Raw genomic sequence first — 24,241 nt, 5'->3', positions numbered from 1 at the left:
GTGACGGTTAAATTTCCTGTCACAACAGCAGCACTTCCTGTCTCGCTCTGGGGCCTGCTATGAAAACCACTTCCTGTCGTGGTAAAGTCTAAGTAATCTGCTCAACCTTTTCTTGAATTTAAACTGCCACATACAAAATTCAACATGTAACATTAGAGATCACGCTCTTTATTTTTGCACACATCATTCTCACTTACATAACATTTTAAGGTTTTCGATTAACAGACTCCCAACAAATGTACAAACTAATGCTAATGTCATGTTTTATGCAGATAACCTTACATTTCAGTGTCATCCTTTTAACTTTGACAATTATATTTTAAATTATATGTATTTTTCATACTAAAAATGAGTGGGCTTCAAGTCATTTCATGTCAGTGACAGCAGATGTCCACACTGTTACTTTAACGGATCCGTATCCTGTGAAAAATATAGAACAGACACAGATTGATGTGTTAGCATGACAGATATTTCTGGCTACATGTTGAAGTTAATTAAACATTTTTGAGTACAGAATCCTACATACTTTATAGTGTTCCCAGGTGGTTATCTCAGAATACAGGGAATCTCCTGGGCAGGCAGTGGCTACTACTTGTCTATGTCCCAGAATGGTGTAATTCTTCTGGAGAAATCCGTTGCTCACTCCACATTTGACCAGATGATGGCGCACAAGCTCCATGTCATAATGGTAGGGTAAATGAGTGCTGTAGTTCCCGATGAAAGCAACACCATACCCAGCAGTATTACGTCCCTTAGTATGAGCCCCTGACCACATCCAACCTCGACCTTCGTAGATGTAGCCATCAGACCCAACCACAAAGCTTGGAGAGACAGCCAGATACACATCATACATACAAATTACCCAGAATGTGATCTTTTACAACTTTTAAGCATTTTACATTTTTATAAACATTATAGCTGTTCCAAGACCAATTGCTGGCTTCTAAGGTAGTATCCGATCTTAAAGGGAAATTCTGTCATGAATTACTCACCCTCATGTCGTTCCAAACCTGTAAGACTTCATTCAATTCATTGACCAGCGAACATAAACAGAAGATCAATCGAACCTCTTGCGTTAAAAAAAAAATTTGCGGAAGCTCAAACGTGCTGCGTGACACAAGAATGAACCTCATTGGTTCTTACAGAAGCTCAAACGTACTGCGTGACACAAGAATGAACCTCATTGGTTCTTACAGAAGCTCAAACGTGCTGCGTGACACAAGAATTAACCTCATTGGTTCTTACAGAAGCTCAAACGTGCTGCGTGACACAAGAATGAACCTAATTGGTTCTTACAGAAGCTCAAACGTGCTGCGTGACACAAGAATGAACCTCATTGGTTCTTACAGAAGCTTAAACGTGCTGCGTGACACAAGAATGAACCTCATTGGTTCTTACAGAAGCTTAAACGTGCTGCGTGACACAAGAATGAACCTCATTGGTTCTTACAGAAGCTTAAACATGCTGCGTGACACAAGAATGAACCTCATTGGTTCTTACAGAAGCTTAAACATGCTGCGTGACACAAGAATGAACCTCATTGGTTCTTACAGAAGCTTAAACATGCTGCGTGACACAAGAATGAACCTCATTGGTTCTTACAGAAGCTTAAACATGCTGCGTGACACAAGAATGAACCTCATTGGTTCTTACAGAAGCTTAAACATGCTGCGTGACACAAGCAGGGCCGGCGCGTGCACTTCTGCCGCTCTAGGCGAAAAACATTTGTGCCGCCCCTAGGGCTGGTCCGAATACCATTTTAGAGCTTCGAAGCTGCGGTAGTAATGAACATCGAATATTCAAAGCTTCGAGAGGGTGCTGAACATATTCTTCTCTCTAATAAAGGCAGGAATCTCTGTGTCTATGTCCGTTTGCATTTTGATTATTTCGAGAACCGTTCATCCAATCGACTTCACAAGGGAGTGCAGTGTAGCATTTGGTGGTGCAATATAGATGGACACGCGAGACACGACACGTTCAGAATTAATAAACTTTTAGTAAACTACAGAACACCTCGAGCGGGAAGCGACGCACCTCAAGCGGGCAGGGCTTATATACTTGATGCACGCTGCACTAGCAATATAAAACGCACACACACATGTCTGTTAAATTAAGCAATACTTTAAGGTAGGCTAGTCTATATTTTTCTGACTAAGGGACCGTTCGGTATTTATGGAAGGGGCCACCGGAGGAAAATAGGGGAGGGTCTATATAAAATAGGGGAGGGATTACTAAAACAAAATATGTTTTAGTAATTCTTCTATAAATTACACTGTGCAAACCAAAAGATATATACCCACCGGATGAATAAAGATCGGCCTCCACAGAACATAAAATATTATTTTTATTTTATTTTTCGTGTTCGCATTTATGTGAAACCCCCCCCCCCCCCCCCCAAAAAACAATGTTCGTGACAGTTCTCCATTACGGACATGACTGCTCTGAAAGCGACTTTAAAAAATTCACAGAGACCTCAAACAGAAAGCACAAAGCCTTTCTTTAAAGTGAATTTCGTTTTTTTATTAATTGTATCTTAATTTTAATCAATGTTTCATCTGGATTTAATAAATAAGAAGTAAATATAGTAGAAAATAGATAATCACGGAGGCGCGGGCGAGTGAACTGGACTCTTGTCTCATAAATGAACCGAAACTCAGCGTAAGGTATGCTACTTGCCTCACAGACCTGAGAAATATATAGAAAGCTTGAAATGTCTACTTTTAAACAGAACAATTAAAAAAACAGACTGCTTTCTGCTTATGAAATGTGCATTTCTCTCTGGCGCGTTCTGAGAAGATCGCGACGCATCGTCAACTTCATCTTTGTAGTCGACACAGAAAACACTTGTTTATTAATAAACAATTAAAATGTTTCCTTGCTATATTTGACATATTAATAATCATTACTTTTGCTGGTTCTTTGTGACAGCTTTTAGATGCTTTATTGGCAGCGCCACCCCAGCTAGCAAAAATTGTGCGGGCCGAGAGCGGCCCGATTAAGGCTAAAACAATCGGCCAATCCTCGGCATGAATCTAGGTCCGATTGCTCTGCGAGCGCTCGGTTTTAACGCGGCCCGATTAAGGCTAAAGACACTCGGCCGAGCGCTCGGTTTTAACGCGGCCCGATTGCGGAAACCCGAGTGAGAGGACGTATAGCTCGCCTCCAATCCCGTTCCTTATTTGGGCTTATTTGAACTTTGATTTCCATTCATATCAGGTTAATACTAAAATTGCTTAGCAGCCGTTATTTATGCAAGATAAACAAAGTAAAACAGCACAAGGAAGACAGGTTTCATGTTTAATGCATTTTTTATTGGACCACACTACAAAAATAGGATAAACACTTTTTAATAACAGATTTGAATAGAATAGAAATATCACAGCATTAATGTAGAATCAAGGAGTTCAAATAACATTTTCCAATATCAACATTTTTAACTTTGAAACATTTAATTCTGGCCCACTGCATTTGAGTTGTCTACGCACACACACTTTTTAATAACAGATTTGAATTGAAAAGAATAGAATAGAACAGAATAGAATAGAAATAATATCACAGCATTAATGTAGAATCAAGGAGTTCAAATACCATTTTCCAATATCAACATTTTCACTTTGAAACATTTAATTCTGGCCCACTGCGTTTTTGAGTAGTCTACGCACACACTTTTTAATAACAGATTTGAATTGAAAAGAATAGAATAGAAATAATATCACAGCATTAATGTAGAATCAAGGAGTTCAAATACCATTTTCCAATATCAACATTTTTAACTTTGAAACATTTAATTCTGGCCCACCGCGATATTTGAGTTGTCTACGTTGTCTGCCTGTTCGCCCTCTGACTTCGGCCACCATCCCTATCAGAGGCTAACCACAGACACCTGGTGATGAGCAGCTCTGTTTCCTCTTCTGTAGAATCTTTGGTCAGGGCATTGCGGCGGACTGCATCTGAGAAAAACACAAGATAGAAGAGGGCAGCATGACCACGTGATGTTACTCAGCAACAACCAAAACTTAATTTGGATGCAGGGCTCTACACTTACATTTCTTTTTAATTTAAAAAGTTTAGGAGCACAGTCAAATTTAGGAGCACCTTCTGATCAATGACAAATTAACCTACCCATTAAAAGGCGGTATTTGATAAAATGACTTGCCGGGGCATTTTTTTTTTTAAAAGCGCATTTTCTTAACTAAATCACAGCCTTTGTGATTTCATGATAGCACTATGCTATATTATGATTGTAAATGGTTTTAAATAGATCGCGTAGCCTTAGAAAACGGTGTAATAATGTTATTCATGGATTCTCGTCTGTGGAATGCGCCACTTCTGGTATTTTGCCGGTTACTCAACACGGGTAAATTGCTATTGAGGATTTTTTTTAATCGAGTGCTCGACTTTAATCGAGGAATCGTTGCAGCTCTAGTTTCAATGGAGGGTGCACCCATAGAACCTGATCAGGTCAGTCGCACTGGTGCTCCTAAATACTTTGTCACCGTCACAGCCAGTAAATAAATAAATAAATAAATAAATAAATAAATAGGTTGCACTGTAGAGCCCTGGGGTGTCACCACAGTGCAGTTATCCAGCACTGACACTCACCCAGAACCACACTTTTAATGAGTCTCGCCAGTGAAGTGTTCATTGCTCTTTTCAGGACCTGCCCCACAGTGTCTTTAAGAGTCATGCCTCCGACCATTCCAAGGAGAACAGTCTGAAACAAAGACATGTAACTCGTTAGTTATTTAAGGAATATAGCATGAGTGAGAGTGGGGACTGACTTTTAGGAATGATCTGATTAATGCATAATTTAACTCACCAAATTCTTCTTCTCCTCTGGATTCTTTAACGTCTCCTCCAAACATTGTAGCTCCTCAATAGTTGAAAGTAGGAGCCCAAAATGTGTTGGGTCTGGCGTGAAGTCTGGAACTGCTGGAGATTTGTAGGAGCTGCATCAGGATGAGCAACTGCTGCTCTCTGATAGAATCAAGCTGGATGAGGATCTCCTTAGCAATTGCTGTAAGACACAAGAAAAAGCAGGCATAACAGATTAGTAGCAAAACATTGTACGTAGATATGTCAGAGTAAACCGAGAGAGATCACTTTGTAGAATTCCTACCTGTAGGCACAGCCTCCTGAGAAGACTTGGTGTTGAGACTCCATGGTCTTCCATGGTGTTGCTTTCCATGGTTGTGTTGACATTTCTGCCTTTATAACTGAGGGGATTATAATCAGAGGAAGGTTAAGTTTAAAATAAAAATGTTGAATGTAATATATTTTTCTCCTGGTCCTTATTTTAAATAGGTCATAAAAAATATCAATATTATCGACTGATATGAAACGCTTACATCATGATACAGTTTTCAGTCATATCGCCCAGCCCTAGGGTAGCTAATAAACTTTTCAAACCTGTCTGTACAGACCGCATTTAGCCAAAGGTAATGTTGATGTTAGCTATAAAGTGCGATTTCAGTTTGCGCCATAAAAGTACAACTAGAGGCCAATTCACACCGCAGACAAACGCCAGCAAACACCAACAAAAAAAAGTCACCAACAAAAGTTGGTCGTTGTATTCAGAATGTTATGAAAAATAAGTGTCATGTTCACACTGCCCCAACAGAAACCGACAAACTCAAGCACCCACGGAAAAACACGAGATATTCATTCATTTTAACCAATACAAGTAAAAGATTGCAGCTTTCAGACACAACTTTCTTCTCGTTTTATATTGTTAAATGTCGAGAGTGCATCTGTTACAGGCCCCTGTGCAAAAGGCCATTAAATGCACTTCACGACGTCATACACAGCGTTCACAAAATGGCGGACGGTCTGCACATAGATCTTCACAACCCAGAACATTAATACACAAAATATTTGCAGCATGAACATATGTTGTATCATACCTGTAAAACCAGGAGCAAACGTGTCAGCGTAATCATAATCCCCAGCAACTGTGAGGTCGCCGGCGCAGGCGCAGCTGCTCCTCTACCGTTATAAGAGTCCTCAGTTCATTTTCATAATAAGAGTCCCGATCTCACTCAGCAACAGACATGACCCAGCTTTCAGCAGACCAAAGTCCCACATCATTCCTCTATTTACATAAGTAAAATAAATATTTTCTTACAGGATCAAAATGTGCACATACTTTAGGACAAAACGTGTTTGTTGGCGTTTGTCTGTGCGGTATGAATTGGCCTTAAGCCAGCTAACATTTGTTCCACTTTATTTTCTTCCACAGATCAAAGACTGTGCTCGTAAATATTATTCACGTAAATTGCATTCAATAAAAATGGTGTCTAGCCTAGCAACTAATTCTTTGCCAACTAGCAGAACGAAAATATGAGCTGCTAGCGCAAAAACAGCGCAGCTAGTCAATGTTAGCTTCGTTAACTTCGCGCCATAAAAGCTTTCATATTACCCCCATTTGCACTACTTTACTCAGACAAAAATTGTATATTGTTGTCCTAATTAATAGAATTCGAGTTCTGAATTCTTTCTTTTCGTTTCATCTAGGGAAGCACTTTCAAATGAACATGAACAAAGTTTAAACGGATCGATAATAATCAACATTTAATCAGCAACAGTTCGAAATATGTAGGTCGACGTAACTCGATTGAAACTATGCTCGGCGTGAAATGTTGATGCTTTTTAAGGAAATTGAACACAACTTACCTCAAGTTCACTGTAATGACGCAGGATCGAAAAGGGATGATTTTAAGTCAGGCGTTGAGTTTTATCTCACCGAAAGTTGTGCACACGTCTTGCGTGCTGACGCTCGCTGCAGCAACTGTTGAAATCGGCTTCATACCGGTAAACGCATCTGAGCCGAGCGCCCAGAGTTTAACCGTCACTGCTGGTAAACATTTGAAATAGCCAGTAAAATGAATTTTAGACTCAGTGTTAATTTTAGACTACCCAACTACTCAGCCGATGCGCGACTGCAATCACCGTGACTGTGCGAGTGATGTCGAGCGCCCATGCATTTTTAAAATACACGTAAAGAATCTTCATGACAACTAAATATTTTTGCTATGGTTATAAATATAAAAAATTGCTCTGTGCAAAATGACTCTATTATTATTATTATTTACCGCATATATTTTGTTTTGGACAACGACATTCGACGAGTATAACATACTAAGATACAGTCAGGAATTTACGTCAATTTTAAAATAATTTTTATGTTAATTATTGCTACATTAAAACCATCCTTGATTTAACCTAAGCCGAGTCATTTCCAGAAGTGGTCCAGATCATACAGCAGAGCCGACCAGTTACGGTGAACATGAATCGGCCCAGTGCTTTACAGCCGTAACAAAAATGCATGTGCCAGAGCGAGCTGCGGGCCACAATCGGCCCGGTTAACACACGCCGATGCCGAGTCTGAGCCGCAGGCGCCGCGGGGCAGCCGAGCTCGGGCCGATTATACATGCTATCTGGGACCCACATGTTCACCATCAGCACCGAAAACATGATTTTTTTCAAATCTAAAATCAAAAATCGTGATACGAACCGAATCGTAGGTTTGGTCTATCGTTACAGCCCTAGTAAGATGAGAAAGCAAGAGTTTATGGTTTAAAAAAAACAAACAAAAAAAACAACAATGGCTATCTGAACATCTTTGCCAAGCGCAAACCAGTACAGAAGTAGGCTAATCAATAAATTATCGGGGAGGGTCATGCCTTTTTTCACAAACATTTTGGAGGGTCATAGAAAAATGTATTGCTGGCGAAGGGAGGGTCATGTCTTTTTTGACAACAGATCTCAAAACTCCTCCGGTGGCCCCTTAAATAAAAAACGAACAGTCCCTAACAAATTACTGACACAGTAAAGGGTAGATTTAAATTAAGAAAAACAAAATTTCAATAAAGAAAAACAAAATTTAAATAAAGAAAAAAACTAAATGTAAAATTTAAATAAAGAAAAAACGAAATTTAAATAAAGAAAAAAAAACATTTAAATAAAGAAAAAACAAAATTTAAAATTTAAATAAAGAAAAAACGACATTTAAATAAAGTAAAACGAAATTTAAATAAAGAAAAACGAAATTTACATAAAGAAAAACGAAATTTACATAAAGAAAAACGAAATTTACATAAAGAAAAACGAAATTAATTTTGATTGATAATAATGGGTAAAAAGGCTAATAGCCTATATTTTGTTTCTATTGTTATATTTTCCACAATGTCAAAGCAACGCAGCTTAACCCAAAACACAAGCTCAGGCATGCACTTCTGTCCATACAAACTCCGCTGTTCTGCGCTCTAGCCAGAGAACACTCCCGTTGCAGGAACACTTTAGGCCAAGAGGAAGCAAATATATACATATACTATATGCGTAGGTGGATGTGATCGGGGATTTTGGCTGTGTAACATTTAAAGCCACTTAAATTAACGAAATGACTCAAATAAAGATTCGTTCATTTTTATGAACGAGATCGAACAAGAGAGTCAGTAAAATTATCCGAACTTCCCATCACTCAGTCATGAGTCATGACTCGTGAGAGCAGGGGGCGGGGCGGGGCGGCGCGGGGCGGCGCAGCTGCAGCTCAGCAAATCATATAGCCTATTTTGTGAATTGCTCATTCCCGATTGGTACACATTTTGCCGCCCTTACAAAAGTGCCGCTCTAGGCAATTGCCTAGTTCGCCTATATGGACGCGCCGGCCCTGGACACAAGAATGAACCTCATTGGTTCTTACAGAAGCTTAAACGTGCTGCGTGACACAAGAATGAACCTCATTGGTTCTTACAGAAGCTCAAACGTGCTGCGTGACACAAGAATGAACCTCATTGGTTCTCGTGCGTCAAACAAACATGTTTGAGCTTCCGTTTACCACAACTGATGTGTGAGTTGATGAATGTTTATATGTAAATAAAAACCTAAATTCAGTTTGTTCATCATATAAAGCGATCGTCTTTTCAGAAAATGTTGGACTAAACCGCTCAATTCATATGGATCAGTTTTACTAACTTTTTGATGCGTCAAAGTGGTACTTGCGTAGCTGTCAATGGAGGGACAGAAAGCTCTCAGATTTCAGCAAAAAGATCTTCATTTGTGTTTCGAAGATGAACAATAGCCTTATGGGTTTGGAACAACATGAGAGTGAGTAAATAATGAATTAATTTTTTGGGGGTTGAACTATCCCTTTAAATGTAACTTTATATGGGACTGATTTGAAATGACATAGCCAGCAACTCTGTCATCATTCTAAAAGCACTCCTCACATTGAGGAGACTCGACTTACAATAACAATTAGCATTAGCATGTTGCTAAGCTAACTTTGCTATACTTTGCTATTACTTTTGCTCCGTGATTTTTTGCTCAACACATCCTGTATTCTGCCTACTATTTTAAATATAGTATGCCACAGTTAGAGCCACCAATTAATACAATATTTAAAATATATTATAGATTTCTTTGCATACTCTGATTTTTTAAATATAGTATTATGTATAAAATATAATTTCTCAATATGTTTAAAATTATTTCACTTTGTAATATTCATCGTCATAGCAATGTATTCTGGGATTGTTTTCTCACAAAGAACCGTTTGGAACAGCTTTCATGCTGGGATGCTCACCTTTGTTGGCAGTACACTAGGTTTCGGAATAAAGCACATGTGACAGAATCATGCTGAAGCAGATGTTACCTGTAGCCTAAGTCGTACCAACCCCGGCCCTTCTGGTGGAAATGTTGCATTGCCCTCATATTTTTGGAACACGTCTGAAGGTTTAGACAGGGTTTGCTGGGAATCTCTGTGTGGTGAATATACAGATATTGCAGGGGTGGAGACAGAGGGGCGAGAGGAACCTGGGGCGGCGCTGCTTCCCATATACATCTAGGAATGATGGCAGGACACTCTGAAGAAGGGTTACACATTTGTCAGCATGGCAATTGTCACCAAACACCAGTGTTTAAACAGGCAAGTTTATTTGGTCAACTGGACGTACCTGCACTTACCCATGTAACGCAGCACAAACTCTTTAATTCCCTTTTCTATAAGACTTTCCATCCCAATGTCCCCATGTTGTTGATGAGTATCTAGTGCATGTGCGACCTTCTCTTGAAGCAGTGATGAATTTGTGATCTTTTTAAAATTATGTCTGCGATAGCGACCTCTCAGAAGAGTGTCTGAGACATGATCCAACTCTTCCATAGTCGCTGAGTAGTAGCTCCTCAGTAGTGTGCTTAAGTTTATTTCAGTGCTGTTAACAACAGAAAGGTGCTTCCCAAGTATGGCTCCGTCCATTCCACCATGGACCAGAGCATCAGTGGCCAATGATGGCACGCCTGAAAGAGTAAAAACCATAGGAGCAGATACACTGTCCCAACAACCATTCGGCCCAAGTTGCTCAGGTGGAGTTGTGTTCCGAAACTGCAGAAATGACAGGCCTAAGTTCTTGGCCAGTGGGAGTAGGTAGAAACCGTGAGGCTGGTTACTGTATTCATTAGCTCGTAGCCCAGATTCAAGACCTGAAAGGAGGGGAGCAAGGGCAATCGTCGTGCCATCAGGAGTTAGAACAACTCCCCTCTCTTCGTGACCATCTGTTATGAAATGATGAATGGCTTGGTTGAAGAAATTGGAGAGATTGTGGTTTATATTGAGCAGCTCTGTAAAGCTGTTGTTTTTGTAGTGAATTTCATCTCTGTTGTCAGATGATCCCAGAAAGTCGTGTGTGATATTGTCACTTTGGTCTGCAATCTTGTGTAGACTCATCAGTAAAGCCAGCGGACTTAGTCTTGGGTTTAAATCTTCGAAGTGTGTAACAGCAGTAATAAAGTTCTCCATGTTCCTCAGATGAACTGCTGTAACTAAAATTATAATAACTTTAAGTGACTGACATGGGAAGCCTTGCACATTCAAGTTAAAATGGCCGTGCCTTGTTAAAAATAAGATGGATACATGCTGAACAAAGCACAACTACAATTACATTATCTAGTCAGTTAGTCAGACTGGACAGGAAAAAAAAACTAAATATTGCTTTAGTCTGACTGAAATCAAAATGTTAAAGTGCTTGGAACAATGTTATATCAAATTTATAACATGGAAATTTGAATATAATTAAATAGAACATTTATTGTTTACATACCTGAGCTCTGAATGACTATGCATATCCCAGACATGGTAATAATCCATAGTGCTCCAGGTGTCATTATCAGTACTAAATATTACCTCTTGGTACTAAGTGCTTGATTTGAATGCGTCTTATAAATGAGTACTTCTGCTGAAACACCGAAGGCAGGACACTCCAAATTCTGCAATTTAGCGTCAGTCAGGTGGTATTCCACCATGATAAACATGTTTTTGTGGTATGTCACAGTATGTGTGTACTCTGATGTGAGTAAAGGTCTATACCCCAGAATTTGAATTTAGCTACAAATATTGATTTTAGGATGGCAGTGACAGATCTGCTGTTCTGTTTGTTGCGTAAGGAGTACCAAATGAGGGAGGTAAAGGTCATAGCTAGATGTTGTGTTTTATAATGTAATGGCAAAAAAAGTAGTTGAATGTGCATTCATTTATCTGAAGACTGAGCAACAACTGTCTGTATTTAGTAACAGCCTATGAAGCCACTATTTTTCAATGAATGTGTTGATTTACAAGAACAGCAAAGAAACTGAGTTAAGAGGTCTTCCCTCTTGTGGCCAAGAGAAGCATTGAAATTAAAGAAGCTTTTGTCAAAAAGACCAAGGCTGTTTTAGAACACTAGATAACTTATGAATACTGTTTACTGCCTACTATTTGTTTAGTGAAATTCTGGGCATTATTCAATAAACACTTTAAACAGTAGTATGTTCTATGTATACAGAAAATGTGCAATATGCACAGTATAAATACTGTTTTATTTACTGCAGAAATACTGTTATTAGGTTAGCCAAAGTTTTCTACCAATAATGTACCACTTCTAAATTTGTTAATAATAGCTCCCATTGTTTTGAGAAACACCTTGAGTGCTGTTTGAGCTGCAAATAATGATTTTAACCCAGTTACATGTCATAAATAACATTCTTAGCATTTGAACATATTTTAATAAGTTTTATTTAAAGGTTGGGGCTTGATGGTGTCCTTTAATGTTAATGTATTTATGGCATTTTGACATGTAAAAAAAATAAAAAATAAAACAGATTTTTTTTTTCCAGAATTTATTTCATGTGCATGTGGTTTCACAAATGAATAGATAAAAGTAGATAAAAGTGAATAAATCCATTGACATGTAATTCCCAATGTACTGTAGATTGTGCCAAGTGAAATTATTAGACAAATAAAATTTATATACTGTATACATTTATATAATTTCAAAGGTCTTTTACGGGCATTGTCTGTCAACAGGATGGAATTTGTTTGCTTTCAGTGCCATTTCAAATATAGAAATATCTGTAGGATAATGAAAACCACAATATTTGTCTGTTACATTTTTTTGTTTTATATATAATACTAATAGCAAACATTCAGAGGGAACATAAAATGCTATAGAAAATTACAGTTTTCCGAGGTACCTGACTGTATGATAATATAATAGTAACATGATATATAATTACACTTCTGGCACAACACACACCTTTATTTATTTTATCCAGGATGTGTAAAGCAGATCATTTTAATGTTGGAAAAAATCAAAGTATCATCCAAAATTCTATTTTGTTGCTAACTTGTCTGAGCTGTATGCATTGCAGGAATATATACCAAATAAATGAGAAAGTGCAGTATATTCAAGGACAATTATTCAGTACAAAACAGTGAACAGCCATTTACCCGCAGTTGAGACATACAAATTTGAGACATAAAAATACAGATGGTCTTTTACCCAAGATCTGAGTGAGGGTAAGAACTAGGACTTGGGACCACCAGGTTTCATTCAGATGTTTAAGAATAATTAAAGAGCCTGAAAAAAGAATACATAGTCTCATGGTGCTATACTGGAATATGGGCATATTTGCAGCCACAGAGGTCAATGTAAAATTGGGGGTTGTGGTAAATTATATAACAATAATAATAACAATAAAAATAAAAAAAACGATTGAATCGTGTATGGGACGAATGCCTGGTCGAACAGCAGTGCTTTGTTGCAATCAAACGAAACATAATTATGATCTAAATAATGACCTTTGCAAAAGAAAATTGTGGTTCTTTGATAAGAGGATAAGAATACCATGTTTGGACAGCATGGTAAGAGGCATTTATTCAGTAGATTTGGTTCCGTTGTAGTCACTCTGCATGTCCGCATCATCCTCTGCAGCATCAGAGCTGTCAATCATTCCCCGTCTGCCACCACCTCCAGAACGCCTCGTTGAGGTGCTGAAGGATGATGGTTCATTTCCTCGCCTGAAAAGTTACAGCAAATCTTAGCATAAAACACAAAACTTTCAATGTAGGTTAGCCCTTAAAGGGATAGTTCACTTTGAAATTAAATTTTGGTATGTTTTAGCTTACCTCAAGGGCATCCAAGATGTAGGTGTCTTTTTTTCCGCAGTAGTTTCAATTTTGATATTTTTAGGTCAAACCGTTCTTGTCTGTCAGTCATATAATGCAGGTCCGTAGCCAATGCGACATCTAGTATATATATCTATACCCGCCCGCGCTCTCAGATCATTTGGACGCAGCTGTGTTCAAGAGGTAAAAACGATATAAATACTGTTCGTTTTCTCACACAAACCGCTCGTTTCATGTCTTAGGCCATCAATGTGTACTTACGATGGGGAATTGTTTAATTTGGACGATGGGGAATTGTTTTAATTTGGACTCTGTGCATGCTCTTTGAGACAGTGACCATCGACCTGCATTATATGACTGACAGACAAGAACGGTTTGACCTAAAAATATCAAAATTGAAACTACTGCGGAAAAAAAGACACCTACATCTTGGATGCCCTTGAGGTAAGCTAAAACATACCAAAATTTAATTTCAAAGTGAACTATCCCTTTAAGCAGCAAGTTAGGTTTCTCAAACCCTTTTGAACCAAGGAACCAATTTCATAATCCCAAACTGTCCACAGGAAGCCCACAAGAAGTCAATGTGATTGAACTTTTTTTTTTAAATAGGTTTTAATTTTGCAGAACTTCCAGTGAACTGTCCTGAAATGTGATCTACAGCATTCGTACTTGACTCCCAACATGCTTAATTTGGCAGTGTTGAAGCTTAATATATAATTTTTCTCCATCCATCCATCCATCCATCCATCCATCCATCCATCCATCCATCCATCCATCCATCCATCCAAACTCTGGAGCACCCAAAGTGCTCCCATGCCAACAAAACTGGCAGATGAGCTGCTTGTGAGTAAGAACACAGTGCTGCGCTTCACTATGAAACACGCACAACGTATGTTTATTTCATTAAATCACAGCCTTTCGCGGTTTGATAATCGCATTAAGACATTTTGTGATTTCAATTTTATTTTGATTAATCATGCAACCTTAGTGCAACCCACTGAGCCACCCTATATATTTCAAATACAATTTGAGAATATTTCTCACTATTTGAAAAATATACTCAAGGCCCCCTGGAGGGCCACACACCCAGGTTTGAGAAATGCTTTATTATTAAAAGAATATTGCACAAAATATATTAATCAAAGAGGCCTTGATTTAAAAGATGTTAAGAATTTCAGTAAAAGTTCATATGTGAGAAAAAGCAATAAGTCATTTCTATACCAGCATCCTAAAGTATAGGTAAGTTGCCAGAATTCAGCCACAAGCATCCTTTACAGTGGAAATTGGTATCAGATATCAGTTAAGATTTGTTAAGGTTAAAGGCAGTGTTAAAACCTCATTCGTAAACCTGTAAACAGGCTAAATGAGGTTAGTTCAGAAAACTGAACCATGCTTTGAGACGGAAGAGGGAAATATGGTGTAATATGCTAGTCTGATAAATATTAAAATGAAGACTGTGCAAGAATGAGCTTTCCATCAAGTGCATTAGAGGATTAGATTTAGAGGAGGGACCATTAATCGTGGAAGCATTTATAAACAATTAATACCTGATACATAGTATTACGTTTATCATTATAAAATGGATAGTTCTGGTCATGGATGCTGATTGGTCAATAAATTGTTTCCGTTGTTTAAGTAATCTATATAAATTGAGAGGTTTAATCCAGGGATGATCGCTTAATATGATGAACAGATTTAATTTATTCACATATATAAACAACGCTCAAATGTGCAGAAAACCAAAAAGGTTTATTTCGCATGTCACACAAGTATGCTTATTGTTGTAATGAAATGGAAGTTGCGATAGTCTTTTCTTCCCTGTAGTGACATATATCTGAGTGATATATGTGTGTATAACAGCTTCTCGCAAAAGTCAAAATGTAGGGCGAAATTCGATTTAGTCTATCAGGAATTGATTGGGTTGTTGTGGTTTGCTATTGGTCGATCTCACGTGAGTGACAGGTTGTCCTGCCCTCACACCAGTAAACACGACATCAGAGAAGAGAAGAGATGTCATTCCAAGAGGGATCTTCATTTGTGTTTGAGATGAACGAAAGGCTTTTGGGTTTTGAATGACATGACGGCGAGTAAATGATGACAGAATTTAGATTTTTCAGTTAACAAACATTACTACTTATCCACTATTGCTCTCTGCGATTGTTAAAATATATGTAATAAACCATATTTCACTCTTGCAGGCAAGAAATATGTTTGTGACAAGTAAAAGGAAAGATTTGTGAAGAGTACATCTTCTGTGTCAAGTTTTGAGCACAGAGGTACCTGCATAGTCACTGTGTGGGTTCAGGATTGCCTCTGCAACAGAGATAGACAATCTTCGTTTTGCAGTTTATAAAAGGAAGGGATTTGGGCTGCGCTAACAAGCACTGAGTCTAAAAGTGTATTCATTACCCATTTCACTACTTCCTGTTGTGCTCAACCACTTTGACATTAGACGCCATGTCTTTAGAGTGCTCTACGTACCTGAGTTTGCTCTTGAGGGTATTGACCTCACGGCTCATGGCATCATTGGTCTCTGTGGCCTCATCCAGCTCTCTCTGAAGCTTCCTGCGGGCCGCAGTGATTCGCTGGGACTCCTCCTCGCTCTCTTCCAACTGCCTCTTCAACTGTTTGACGCGAGCATTCGCCTTATCCGCCTGTGAAAAACAAACACTTTTCAGGCCAAGCACAGTTATAAGATAATTTTCCTTTTGACTGTAGGTATGATCTCTACATTTTATGGGGAAAGAGGACAGAGTACAGCTGCTGTATGGCTAACCTGGTCTTTGTATTGTTCTGCTTGTTTTCGTTCATCCTCCACTTGGGTCATAAAATCCTTCAGTTTCTTGTCCTTCTGGCGAACTGCCTTTGCTGTGTTCTGCTTTTCTCTGCATTAGAAAATTTTTTTTATTTTATCATATTTTTGTGGACATTTTTTTTTTTTTTTTGGACCGATGATTAATAGCATGTTTAAAAGAACAGTATTTATTTATTTTTTGTAACATTGTAAATGTCTTCATCTGCTGTATTAATCGTTTGTATTAATTGATTTATTATTATTTAAATTTTTTAACAAAGAGTATTTCTTTCATAAATATCTTATTGGTGGTAGTATATGAATATATGAATAGTATTTTATGTTAATATGAAGGGTTAAAGTATATAATATAATACTTATTATTGAAAAATGTTAAAGGCTTTTTGTTTATTGATTTATTGTTTATTTGTTTGTGTATTGATGTCAAAACTAATTATTAAAATATTATCTGGAAAACATTTACATTGTAAAAAATCCTTAAAAAAATTATTTTATAACCCCAGTAACAGAATATTAGATAGACATTTTAAATCAAATTAAATTTGTATAGCACTTTTCAGAATAAATATTTATAGAAAATAATGCCACAACCATTAAATACATGTACAAATTATTAATGAGGGAGAGATGAATACATATTTTTACTCACAAAAAAATGCATTTGTGAAATCTTTTTAATTTCTACAAACCGTTCTTGCCGCCCCTTGGGGAGCTTTAGAATAAACCACTTGCCTGCTCTCCTGCTCAAGTTGTTCCTCCAATTGTGCCACTTTGGCCTCAAGAGCAGTAATTGAGGACTTAAATTTGGATTTAACTTGGTTCTCCATCTCCAGGAGTTTAGCTTTCAGCTCTTTATTCTGTCTCTCCATCAACTGTTTGGCACTCTCGTTCTTTTGGGATGTGGTGCGTTCGGCCTGGAGCTCGTTGGTTAGCTGGTCGACCTGAAGGATGTAGAAAACAGCTGAGCAAATGATGCGGTTTTCATACAAATTACAAAGTCTCCGTAATGGCATTTCCATTGATAAGTGTGTTTATGCCTCCATATTGTACACCTTAATTTAATATGTGATTTATATGTTTCTCAAAGTTTTGAAATCAAAATGTATCATACTTTTCTTGACATCTGCCACAGATGGTCATGGCTCCATAATATAATACATGTACCTGCTGAACACTCTTCCTCAGCCTGTCATTGAGCATCTCCATATTGCCCTGCTCCTCCTCCAGCTCTTCCTCCAGCTGTTGAATCTTCGCTTCTAACCGTCTCTTCTCGTCAGACAGCGCAGACCTTTGAGGTTCAGTCAAGCCACACATTAGTTTAAATCAGAATGTGCTTAGAGCACATTTTTGCCTTGATGTTTCGCTACACAATCTGTGCCGGTATGTCTAAAAAAAGATATATTTCTAGAAATCTAGAACTACACTCTGTTCCCATACAAACAGTCACACTAAAGTATGTCTACTATTAATTGTAACAGTGAACCACATATTCCAACGGAAGTCAATATATCAGAGTATCAAAATAAATTCCACAGGATTAGAATATCGCTATGATATTTTATGTTGTCATACTCACTTTCCAGATGTGTTGCTGGCCAACTCATCAGCCAGTTCATCTCTCTCAGCTTCAGCTTGCTTTTTAGCCCTCTCAGCTGCAGCCAAGTCCTACATTCAAAGAATTTAACTGAATTCTTCAATAGAATTCTTCAAGGTGAGATGATCATGCAATATCATATATCAGTCTTTTAAATTTATTTTCAAAATATACTATTTCTGTATTTGCATTTCTATCACAATCAAACCCTCTGCAGTTCCATCATGAACCCATAGGGGTTTTGTGAGCCCTTAGTTGGGAAACTCTAAGTTAGCCTATTCAAATAATCCAGAATTGTAATATATAATAGTTTGGAAATAATATATTAGTTGGTTTAGTGTGTTGCTGAAGCCCCACCTCTTGCATCTGTAGAAGTTCAGCCTCCAAAGTCTTGGCCTTCCTCTCGTTCTCCTTGGCACTGGACAAAACTTCCTCCCTGGCAGTTCGAGCATCATCAAGCTCTCTTTGGAAGTCCTTCATTTGAGCCTAAAGTATACACACCAAAGTAAAACACCTAAATAATTACTAAAGGCAAGAGTTTCGGTTAATTTTTGTGACACGCTTCAGTTCACGGAGACAGAGACGGCAGAGAGCGCATCCTGTGTGTTTTCTTTATTTTACAAAGGCACAACGTTTTCTTGTTATTGTGAATTTACACAAATAAAGTTTAGTAAAGTAGACCATTTTCAAATAATATATTACTCTTATCTGTATGACCGAAAATGAAGGATTTTAAGTTATTTCCGCTATTGTCAGGAAAAAATGGAAGTGACCGTTTGGATTTCCTGCCTGACATACTGTATTTACCACAAAGAACTGCTGTTATTGATCTGTCCTTCACGGACTGCGACTAACCAACTAATAAAATGTTGGTCGACTAAGCCTCTTCTAGTCGACTAACGTTTAGTCGACTATTAGGGGGAAGCCCTAAAATTCACCCATGTATAAAATTTCGTTTTCACCTGGAGCTTGCGGAGCTGCTTGATCGCCTCGTCTCGACCCTTGTTAGATGTCTCAATCTGGCCCTCAAGGTCCTTTATGTCTCCCTCCATTTTCTTCTTGGAAGCAGCTATTGCAGTCCTTTGCTTGCGCTCATCTTCAAGTTCAGTTTCCAGCTCACGCACCTGTTGGTAAAGATCTTCGTTTAAACCCTTATACACATGGATGTGGATGTCACAGTCTGAGCGAAGAAGAGGTACTGCACCTGTTTGACCAACTGCCTCTTCTTCTCCTCCCCTTGTTCATCTCTGCCCTGGAGATCTCGCTCAAACTGGGCTTTTAGAGCCTGCATGTTGACTTCTAGACGCAATTTTGCATCCTCTGCAGCCTGTAATTCATCCTCCAGCTCTTCCAACTGAGTCTTCATCTCTTCTACTTGAGCCTCCAGGCCACGTTTTGACTTCTCAAGCTCATGCACCTAAAATTTGAAAATGAGTTTGATTGAAATTTCTCTGACTTCAATGGAAGGTTTGTTTATGATTGATTTGTTTAATGGTTTACACTTTGAACTTACGCTCTTGCCCACATCATCTTTGGAGCTAACCAGGTCCTCCATTTCAGCACGAAGGGCTTTATTGGCTCTCTCGAACTCCTCACGGGCATCTTGAGCTTCTTCGAGAGCTCTAGCTAAAGACAGAGCCTTGGTCTCCTTCTCTCTGGCCTCAGCCTCTGCACGATCTCGCTCATCTGCATACTTACTAGAGATGCTCTTCTCCTCAGCAAGCATCTGAAAGGAAGCAGTAGAAGTGAAGATATGTCCACACCTAATGGAAAAACATGTAACTGATTAAGTAGACATATTGCGTAATATTTTAAGAGATAATCAGAAACCTGATCAAACTTCTTCTGTTTCTTCTCAAGATTGGACACCAGCTGTCTCTGGTTGTCCAAGTCCATCAGTGTGTCCTCAAGCTCCTGTTGCAGTCTATTCTTGGTCTTCTCAAGCTTGTCATAGGCTGCTGCCTTCTCCTCAAACTGAGTATTGGATGCCTCCAGGTCTCTCTGCAGCCGCTTCTTACTCTCCTCTAAAAGTTCTGCATTACCTGACACCTCTTCCAGCTTCTTCTTGAAGTCAGAGAGCTGTGGACGCAAATAATATTCAAAAGGTAAATATTGGGGTGTGAATGGAGCAAGACCACAGATTATTTATCTTAATATCGCTAACCTTACCTGAATGTTCAATGTGGAGACATGTCTCTCCACGTTCCTCTTTGCTTCTGCTTCCTCCTCAAGCTGCTCCTGTAGGGCATTGCGCTCATCCTCCATTTGTCGTAGTTTGGTAGAGAACTGGAGCTTTTGTCTTGTCTCTTCAGCCAGCAGCTCCTAAAAACGTCAGAGTCAAAATCCAAAATCCATTAAGCCAACAACTCAAACCCTTTCCACATCGATAAATAATGGTGTTAGCTTAAAGCTTCTGGTTTGAAGCTATAATTAAAAAACACTCCATAACATAGCACATACTTGTGTATCTTGGACTTGAGAACTCAAGCTTGCCACATCCTTGCTAAGCTTTATGTTCTTCCCCTCTGCTTCATTAAGAAGGTTGGTAACGCTCTCCAGTTCCACCTGTCAAAGAACCACATGTTAAACACACTGTATTTGCTCTAAGATCAAAAACTTACAAACATGTTGTAGGTTCTCCCAACAGCAACATATCTAATAATACATCCTCCACCATCACTCACAGTAATTTTAGAGACCCGATCGCCCAGCTCAGCTTTCTGCTTCTCGCTGTCATTAAAGCGAGACTGCAGGTCAACAAGCTGTCCTTCCACCTTCTTCCTCTTGTGTTCACCATCCTGTTTGCTCTGAGCAAGAGAACGGATCTCCAGGTGAAGTTCTGATGTCTCCTTGTCCAGAGTTTGCTTGGCTTTCTCCAGGTTTACCTTCACCTAAGAAGCATTTTGTATATATTTTACAAAAGCACATATTTTACATAACACAGAGTTCTTCAGAAAGCTAAACATGTCAACAGAAGATATGGTGGCCTACCCTCTTGGACTGCTCCAGCTGCTCTGTAAGCTCCTCCAAAGCTTGGGTATGTTTCTGTCTCATCTCTTGCACCTGAGCCTCATGGACACGGCTCTCGTCCTCCATGGCTCTCTTCAAAAGAGTCACCTCCTGCTCACGTTTGGCCCTGAAAAAATACACATCCTGACGATCAGGTCAATGGTGTCTAGTAAACCTTTTGTCAATTTGTAATATATTAAATCAATACAATGCACTTCAGATTAAAAATCAGTTCATCATATCCAGTACCTGAGCTCCTGCTGAGTAGCTGTGGTGTCTAATGTGTCCTCCAGCTCTGATTTGAGAGCTTCAAGCTCTTCTCCTAAGTCTCTCTTGGTCTTTTCAGCCTTATTCCGGGCAGCCCGCTCTGACTCTAGGTCCTCCTGAAGATCTGAGATGTGTCCCTCCAGCTCCCTGATCTTCTTCAGTGCATTGTTTTTCTGAGCTGTCTCGTCCTCTATTCTGATGTAAATGCAGAGAGAATATAATATTTACTATAGGTTTGTGAAATATGACATGAAAGCACCTCCAAATAAGCTTAATAGAAGAAAAATCTGCAATTTGAACGATTTAAATTGCTTGATATCTGTATACCGTGCCAGTGCAGCCTGAAGCTCCTCCTCTTTCTTAGCAAGCTGGGCTTTCAGATCAGCAATCTGAGCTTGAAGTTCAGCAATCTGCTCCTGAAGGTCATTTGATTCACCCTCCAATTTTCTCTTGGCTTTGTCCAGCTCCTGTCGAGTCTTCTCCTCTTTTTTCAAGCGCACTGTGATTAAAACAACATATATTATCACTTATAACTGAATCATTTAGTAATCAGACATTAATGGGATTGATTTCCAGACAAACATTATCATTATGTATCAAAAGTAAATAATTGACAAACCCTCCAGTTCTGAGATCATTGACTCATGCTTATTCTTCAGCTTTGTCAGGTTTTTGGATTTTTCTTCTTCTTCAGCTAGGTTTGAGCTATAATCTGCAACCCTTTCTTCTAGAATCTTCCTCTCCTGCAAACAGAGTACTTAAAATTGAGTACACCTAAATATCCACCACCACCGCCAAAATATGCCATCTTGTTTGAAGTCAAACCTTCTGTAATTTGTTGTTATGGTCCTCCATCACCAGGATATCATCCTCTAACTTTTTGATCTTGGCATCACATGTAACCTTCTCCAGTTGCAGCTTCTGACGAGCATCCTCTTCCTCTTCAAGATGTTCCTCAAGATCCTTAGAACATTTATTGAGAGATAAGAGAGAGACTAAATAGTAGAGTTTAATCTAAGGACAGAATTCGAAAAAGTACTGGTTGCCTGTGAATGAAAACCAATAGATGATAACCTACTCTGATCTGGTCGTGCATTTTCTTCTTTTCCATTTGTAGGGCTGCACCACGATCCTCCTCTTCTTCCAACCTCGCCTCCATCTCATGCAAGATTTCCTCAAGTTCTTGTTTCTTGCTAGCTAACCGTACTCTCATTTCCTCTGCCTCTGCATAGAGCTCTGTCTCAGCCTGCAATTTCTCCTGGAGCTGGTTCCTTTCATCCATAAGCTGCAGATGGAAGGATAATATTGTTTGTAATCAGTGTTTAATGAATTGCCATTTAATGCAGAAGGACAACGTCAGGATGTCTGCATACCTGCGTGTGTTTCAGTGAAATGTCTTTTAGCTCAATTTCAAATTTTTGTGAAGATTCTTTGGCCCTTTGGAGCTCCTCATCCTTCAGACTCATCTCCTCCTCTTGGCGTGTCACCTGCAGAAGAGGCTTTACCTGTGGGCATTGAGGGAAATGTGTTTAGATGTAACATAGACAAGTGTTTTTGCTAGAAACAAATTGTTAGCATGTTAGCACCATGTTCAACCAGTTGTGTCACAGGAAATATAAACTAAGTAAACTATGTTTATAGTCACATTGTTCAATAGATAAGAAATTCAGAAGCTAAGAAATGTCTCACCTTGGTGAAGAGTCTCCACCACTGCCAGTTCCTGAGTTTTAGATAAGCAGCACAGTTCCTCTGGATCACCTTCATAGCTGTCAGCTGTTGCTGCCTCTTAGCAAAGGCCCTACACACGGTTTTAAATAAGAATAACTCAAATTGCATAATACAAAATTGCAAAAATACTATATTAGTAAATTTAACTCACTTTCTAGCTAGGAATCCCCTGGCCTGCGCCTGGAAGGCAATGATTATGACCGTAATCTTTAGATCACGCTCTTCTTCCAGCTGGGCCAGGACTCCTGTGCGGAAGAAGATTTTGCTCTGACCAATACGGTACAGGTTTGGGTCCAGGTCCAGGTGCTTGATCTACAGAAAGGGTTAGGTATAAGAAAAAAGCTTTTACATTATTATTGTTGTATGATGCTCTTTAACAAGATTTCATTGTATAATATCTTACCATGAGACAGCAGGCCTGCTTGCCATCCATGAAGCCCTTTGGAATAGCATTCGCTGCCAAGATCTCATATCTGTACGTCAAGGTAAAATAAAGAGAATTGCACAACATAAATACCACACTTGTATTGGACTGCAAATCTAAATCCAGGTAGGGATGTATTTTTTCACATCTTTCAATGTGATTCTAGAGCAGTGCTTTTCAAACACATTTTGTATGTCTCCTTCATAGGACACACCCAATTCAATGCTGTGTCCGAAATCGCGTAGTGTCTGAGAAGGTATACATTGGAATTTGAATTTACTTCGCTACCGTTAAAAAGTACGGTCTATATAGTATGAATATGGGTAGTATGAATGATATTCGGACGTACTACATCCTCCATGTTGTTACTGTCACGTGACCTTCCAGTGTCAGTTGTGCTACTTCACTTCCATTCATAAATCTCCCCCCATGGTCTCACAGGTATAGTAAAGTGTCCATCGAATGAACACTTCAGAATCTCAGCGGAAGTAATGTCATCCGGTGACTTTGCACCTTCTTTTTTTTCTCGAATACTATGTATTTGGAAATACTTCTGTTTTGGTGTACTGTTTTTCGCTTACTAATAGTAGGGAAGTATTCGATTTCAGACGCAGTGCAACTCTATGAGCTAGTGAGTGGAGTCAGGCATGTTAGAGGAGGGAGACATCCAAAATATGCAGTGATGGGGGGTCCCCAGGACAGGTTTGAGAAGCACTGTTCTAGAGTATTATATACTGTTTTTACAGTTGATATGCAGTTAGATAAAGTCAATAAGTCTCACTAAATGAAAATCTCCATATAAAATAGTGAGCTACCCACCGCTGCCGGAACTCTTGGAAGACAATTCTGTTGGGGAATCCTTGGCGGCAGATACGAATACCTTCAAGCACACCATTACATCTCAACTGTTCAAGAACCAGGTGGGCATCCAGCTTTCCTGCCTGAAGGTGAAAAATTTACCTTTAACAC

The 24,241-nt window shown here is 38.9% G+C and overlaps 2 protein-coding genes and 1 long non-coding RNA gene across 5 annotated transcripts in view; all 3 read right to left on the bottom strand.

The window, feature by feature from the left end:
• Positions 1–147: 147 nt before the first annotated feature.
• On the bottom strand, positions 148–11,881 carry pglyrp2 (peptidoglycan recognition protein 2). Its single transcript, XM_082189822.1, has 5 exons — positions 11,094–11,881; positions 9,964–10,815; positions 9,653–9,863; positions 527–821; positions 148–420 (listed from the first exon to the last, which is right to left on the bottom strand). Exons 1-5 carry the CDS (start codon positions 11,155–11,157, stop codon positions 400–402), a joined length of 1,443 nt encoding a protein of 480 aa, XP_082045948.1. The 5' UTR covers positions 11,158–11,881; the 3' UTR covers positions 148–399.
• Positions 3,290–7,440, bottom strand: LOC309513803. Its single transcript, XR_014211534.1, has 4 exons — positions 5,120–7,440; positions 4,820–5,017; positions 4,603–4,714; positions 3,290–3,950 (listed from the first exon to the last, which is right to left on the bottom strand). It is a non-coding gene; the product is annotated as an uncharacterized lncRNA (long non-coding RNA).
• Positions 11,882–12,025: 144 nt separating the features above from the next.
• Positions 12,026–24,241, bottom strand: part of myh11a (myosin, heavy chain 11a, smooth muscle) — a 31,561-nt gene continuing 19,345 nt past the window's right edge. For 2 of the 3 annotated variants that reach the window (XM_082189776.1, XM_082189777.1), the window contains 25 exons: positions 24,092–24,213; positions 23,252–23,321; positions 23,000–23,160; positions 22,810–22,918; positions 22,494–22,625; positions 22,199–22,405; positions 21,946–22,083; positions 21,740–21,863; positions 21,448–21,619; positions 21,103–21,315; positions 20,836–20,980; positions 20,529–20,735; positions 20,305–20,409; positions 20,014–20,166; positions 19,675–19,923; positions 19,358–19,570; positions 19,049–19,261; positions 18,807–18,968; positions 18,202–18,330; positions 17,827–17,915; positions 17,415–17,538; positions 16,983–17,191; positions 16,212–16,320; positions 15,917–16,089; positions 12,026–13,327 (listed from right to left, as the gene is read on the bottom strand). In XM_082189776.1, coding sequence (XP_082045902.1) covers positions 13,183–13,327; positions 15,917–16,089; positions 16,212–16,320; positions 16,983–17,191; positions 17,415–17,538; positions 17,827–17,915; positions 18,202–18,330; positions 18,807–18,968; positions 19,049–19,261; positions 19,358–19,570; positions 19,675–19,923; positions 20,014–20,166; positions 20,305–20,409; positions 20,529–20,735; positions 20,836–20,980; positions 21,103–21,315; positions 21,448–21,619; positions 21,740–21,863; positions 21,946–22,083; positions 22,199–22,405; positions 22,494–22,625; positions 22,810–22,918; positions 23,000–23,160; positions 23,252–23,321; positions 24,092–24,213 — 3,873 coding nt within the window. In that variant the 3' untranslated portion in view covers positions 12,026–13,182. Of the gene's footprint in view, positions 13,328–15,715; positions 15,749–15,916; positions 16,090–16,211; positions 16,321–16,982; positions 17,192–17,414; positions 17,539–17,826; positions 17,916–18,201; positions 18,331–18,806; positions 18,969–19,048; positions 19,262–19,357; positions 19,571–19,674; positions 19,924–20,013; positions 20,167–20,304; positions 20,410–20,528; positions 20,736–20,835; positions 20,981–21,102; positions 21,316–21,447; positions 21,620–21,739; positions 21,864–21,945; positions 22,084–22,198; positions 22,406–22,493; positions 22,626–22,809; positions 22,919–22,999; positions 23,161–23,251; positions 23,322–24,091; positions 24,214–24,241 lie in introns of all 3 variants that reach the window. The other variant, XM_082189778.1, reaches the window with a different exon arrangement.

The sequence above is a fragment of the Leuciscus leuciscus genome, assembly GCF_965113295.1.
Source record: "Leuciscus leuciscus genome assembly, chromosome: 14".
NCBI classification, from domain to species: Eukaryota; Metazoa; Chordata; class Actinopteri; order Cypriniformes; family Leuciscidae; genus Leuciscus; species Leuciscus leuciscus.
Note: the sequence above shows the minus strand (reverse complement) of the source record. Positions and strands in the feature narration are given on the sequence as shown.

Excerpts from the sequence above, each read along its gene's own strand:
- pglyrp2 (XM_082189822.1), bottom strand. The coding sequence starts at position 11,157 with ATGACACCTGGAGCACTATGGATTATTACCATGTCTGGGATATGCATA. Across the intron at positions 822-9,652 it reads TGGTACGACTTAGGCTACAG|CTTTGTGGTTGGGTCTGATG; the intron begins GTAACATCTGCT and ends TGTCTCTCCAAG. Across the intron at positions 421-526 it reads CCACCTGGGAACACTATAAA|GATACGGATCCGTTAAAGTA; the intron begins GTATGTAGGATT and ends TATTTTTCACAG.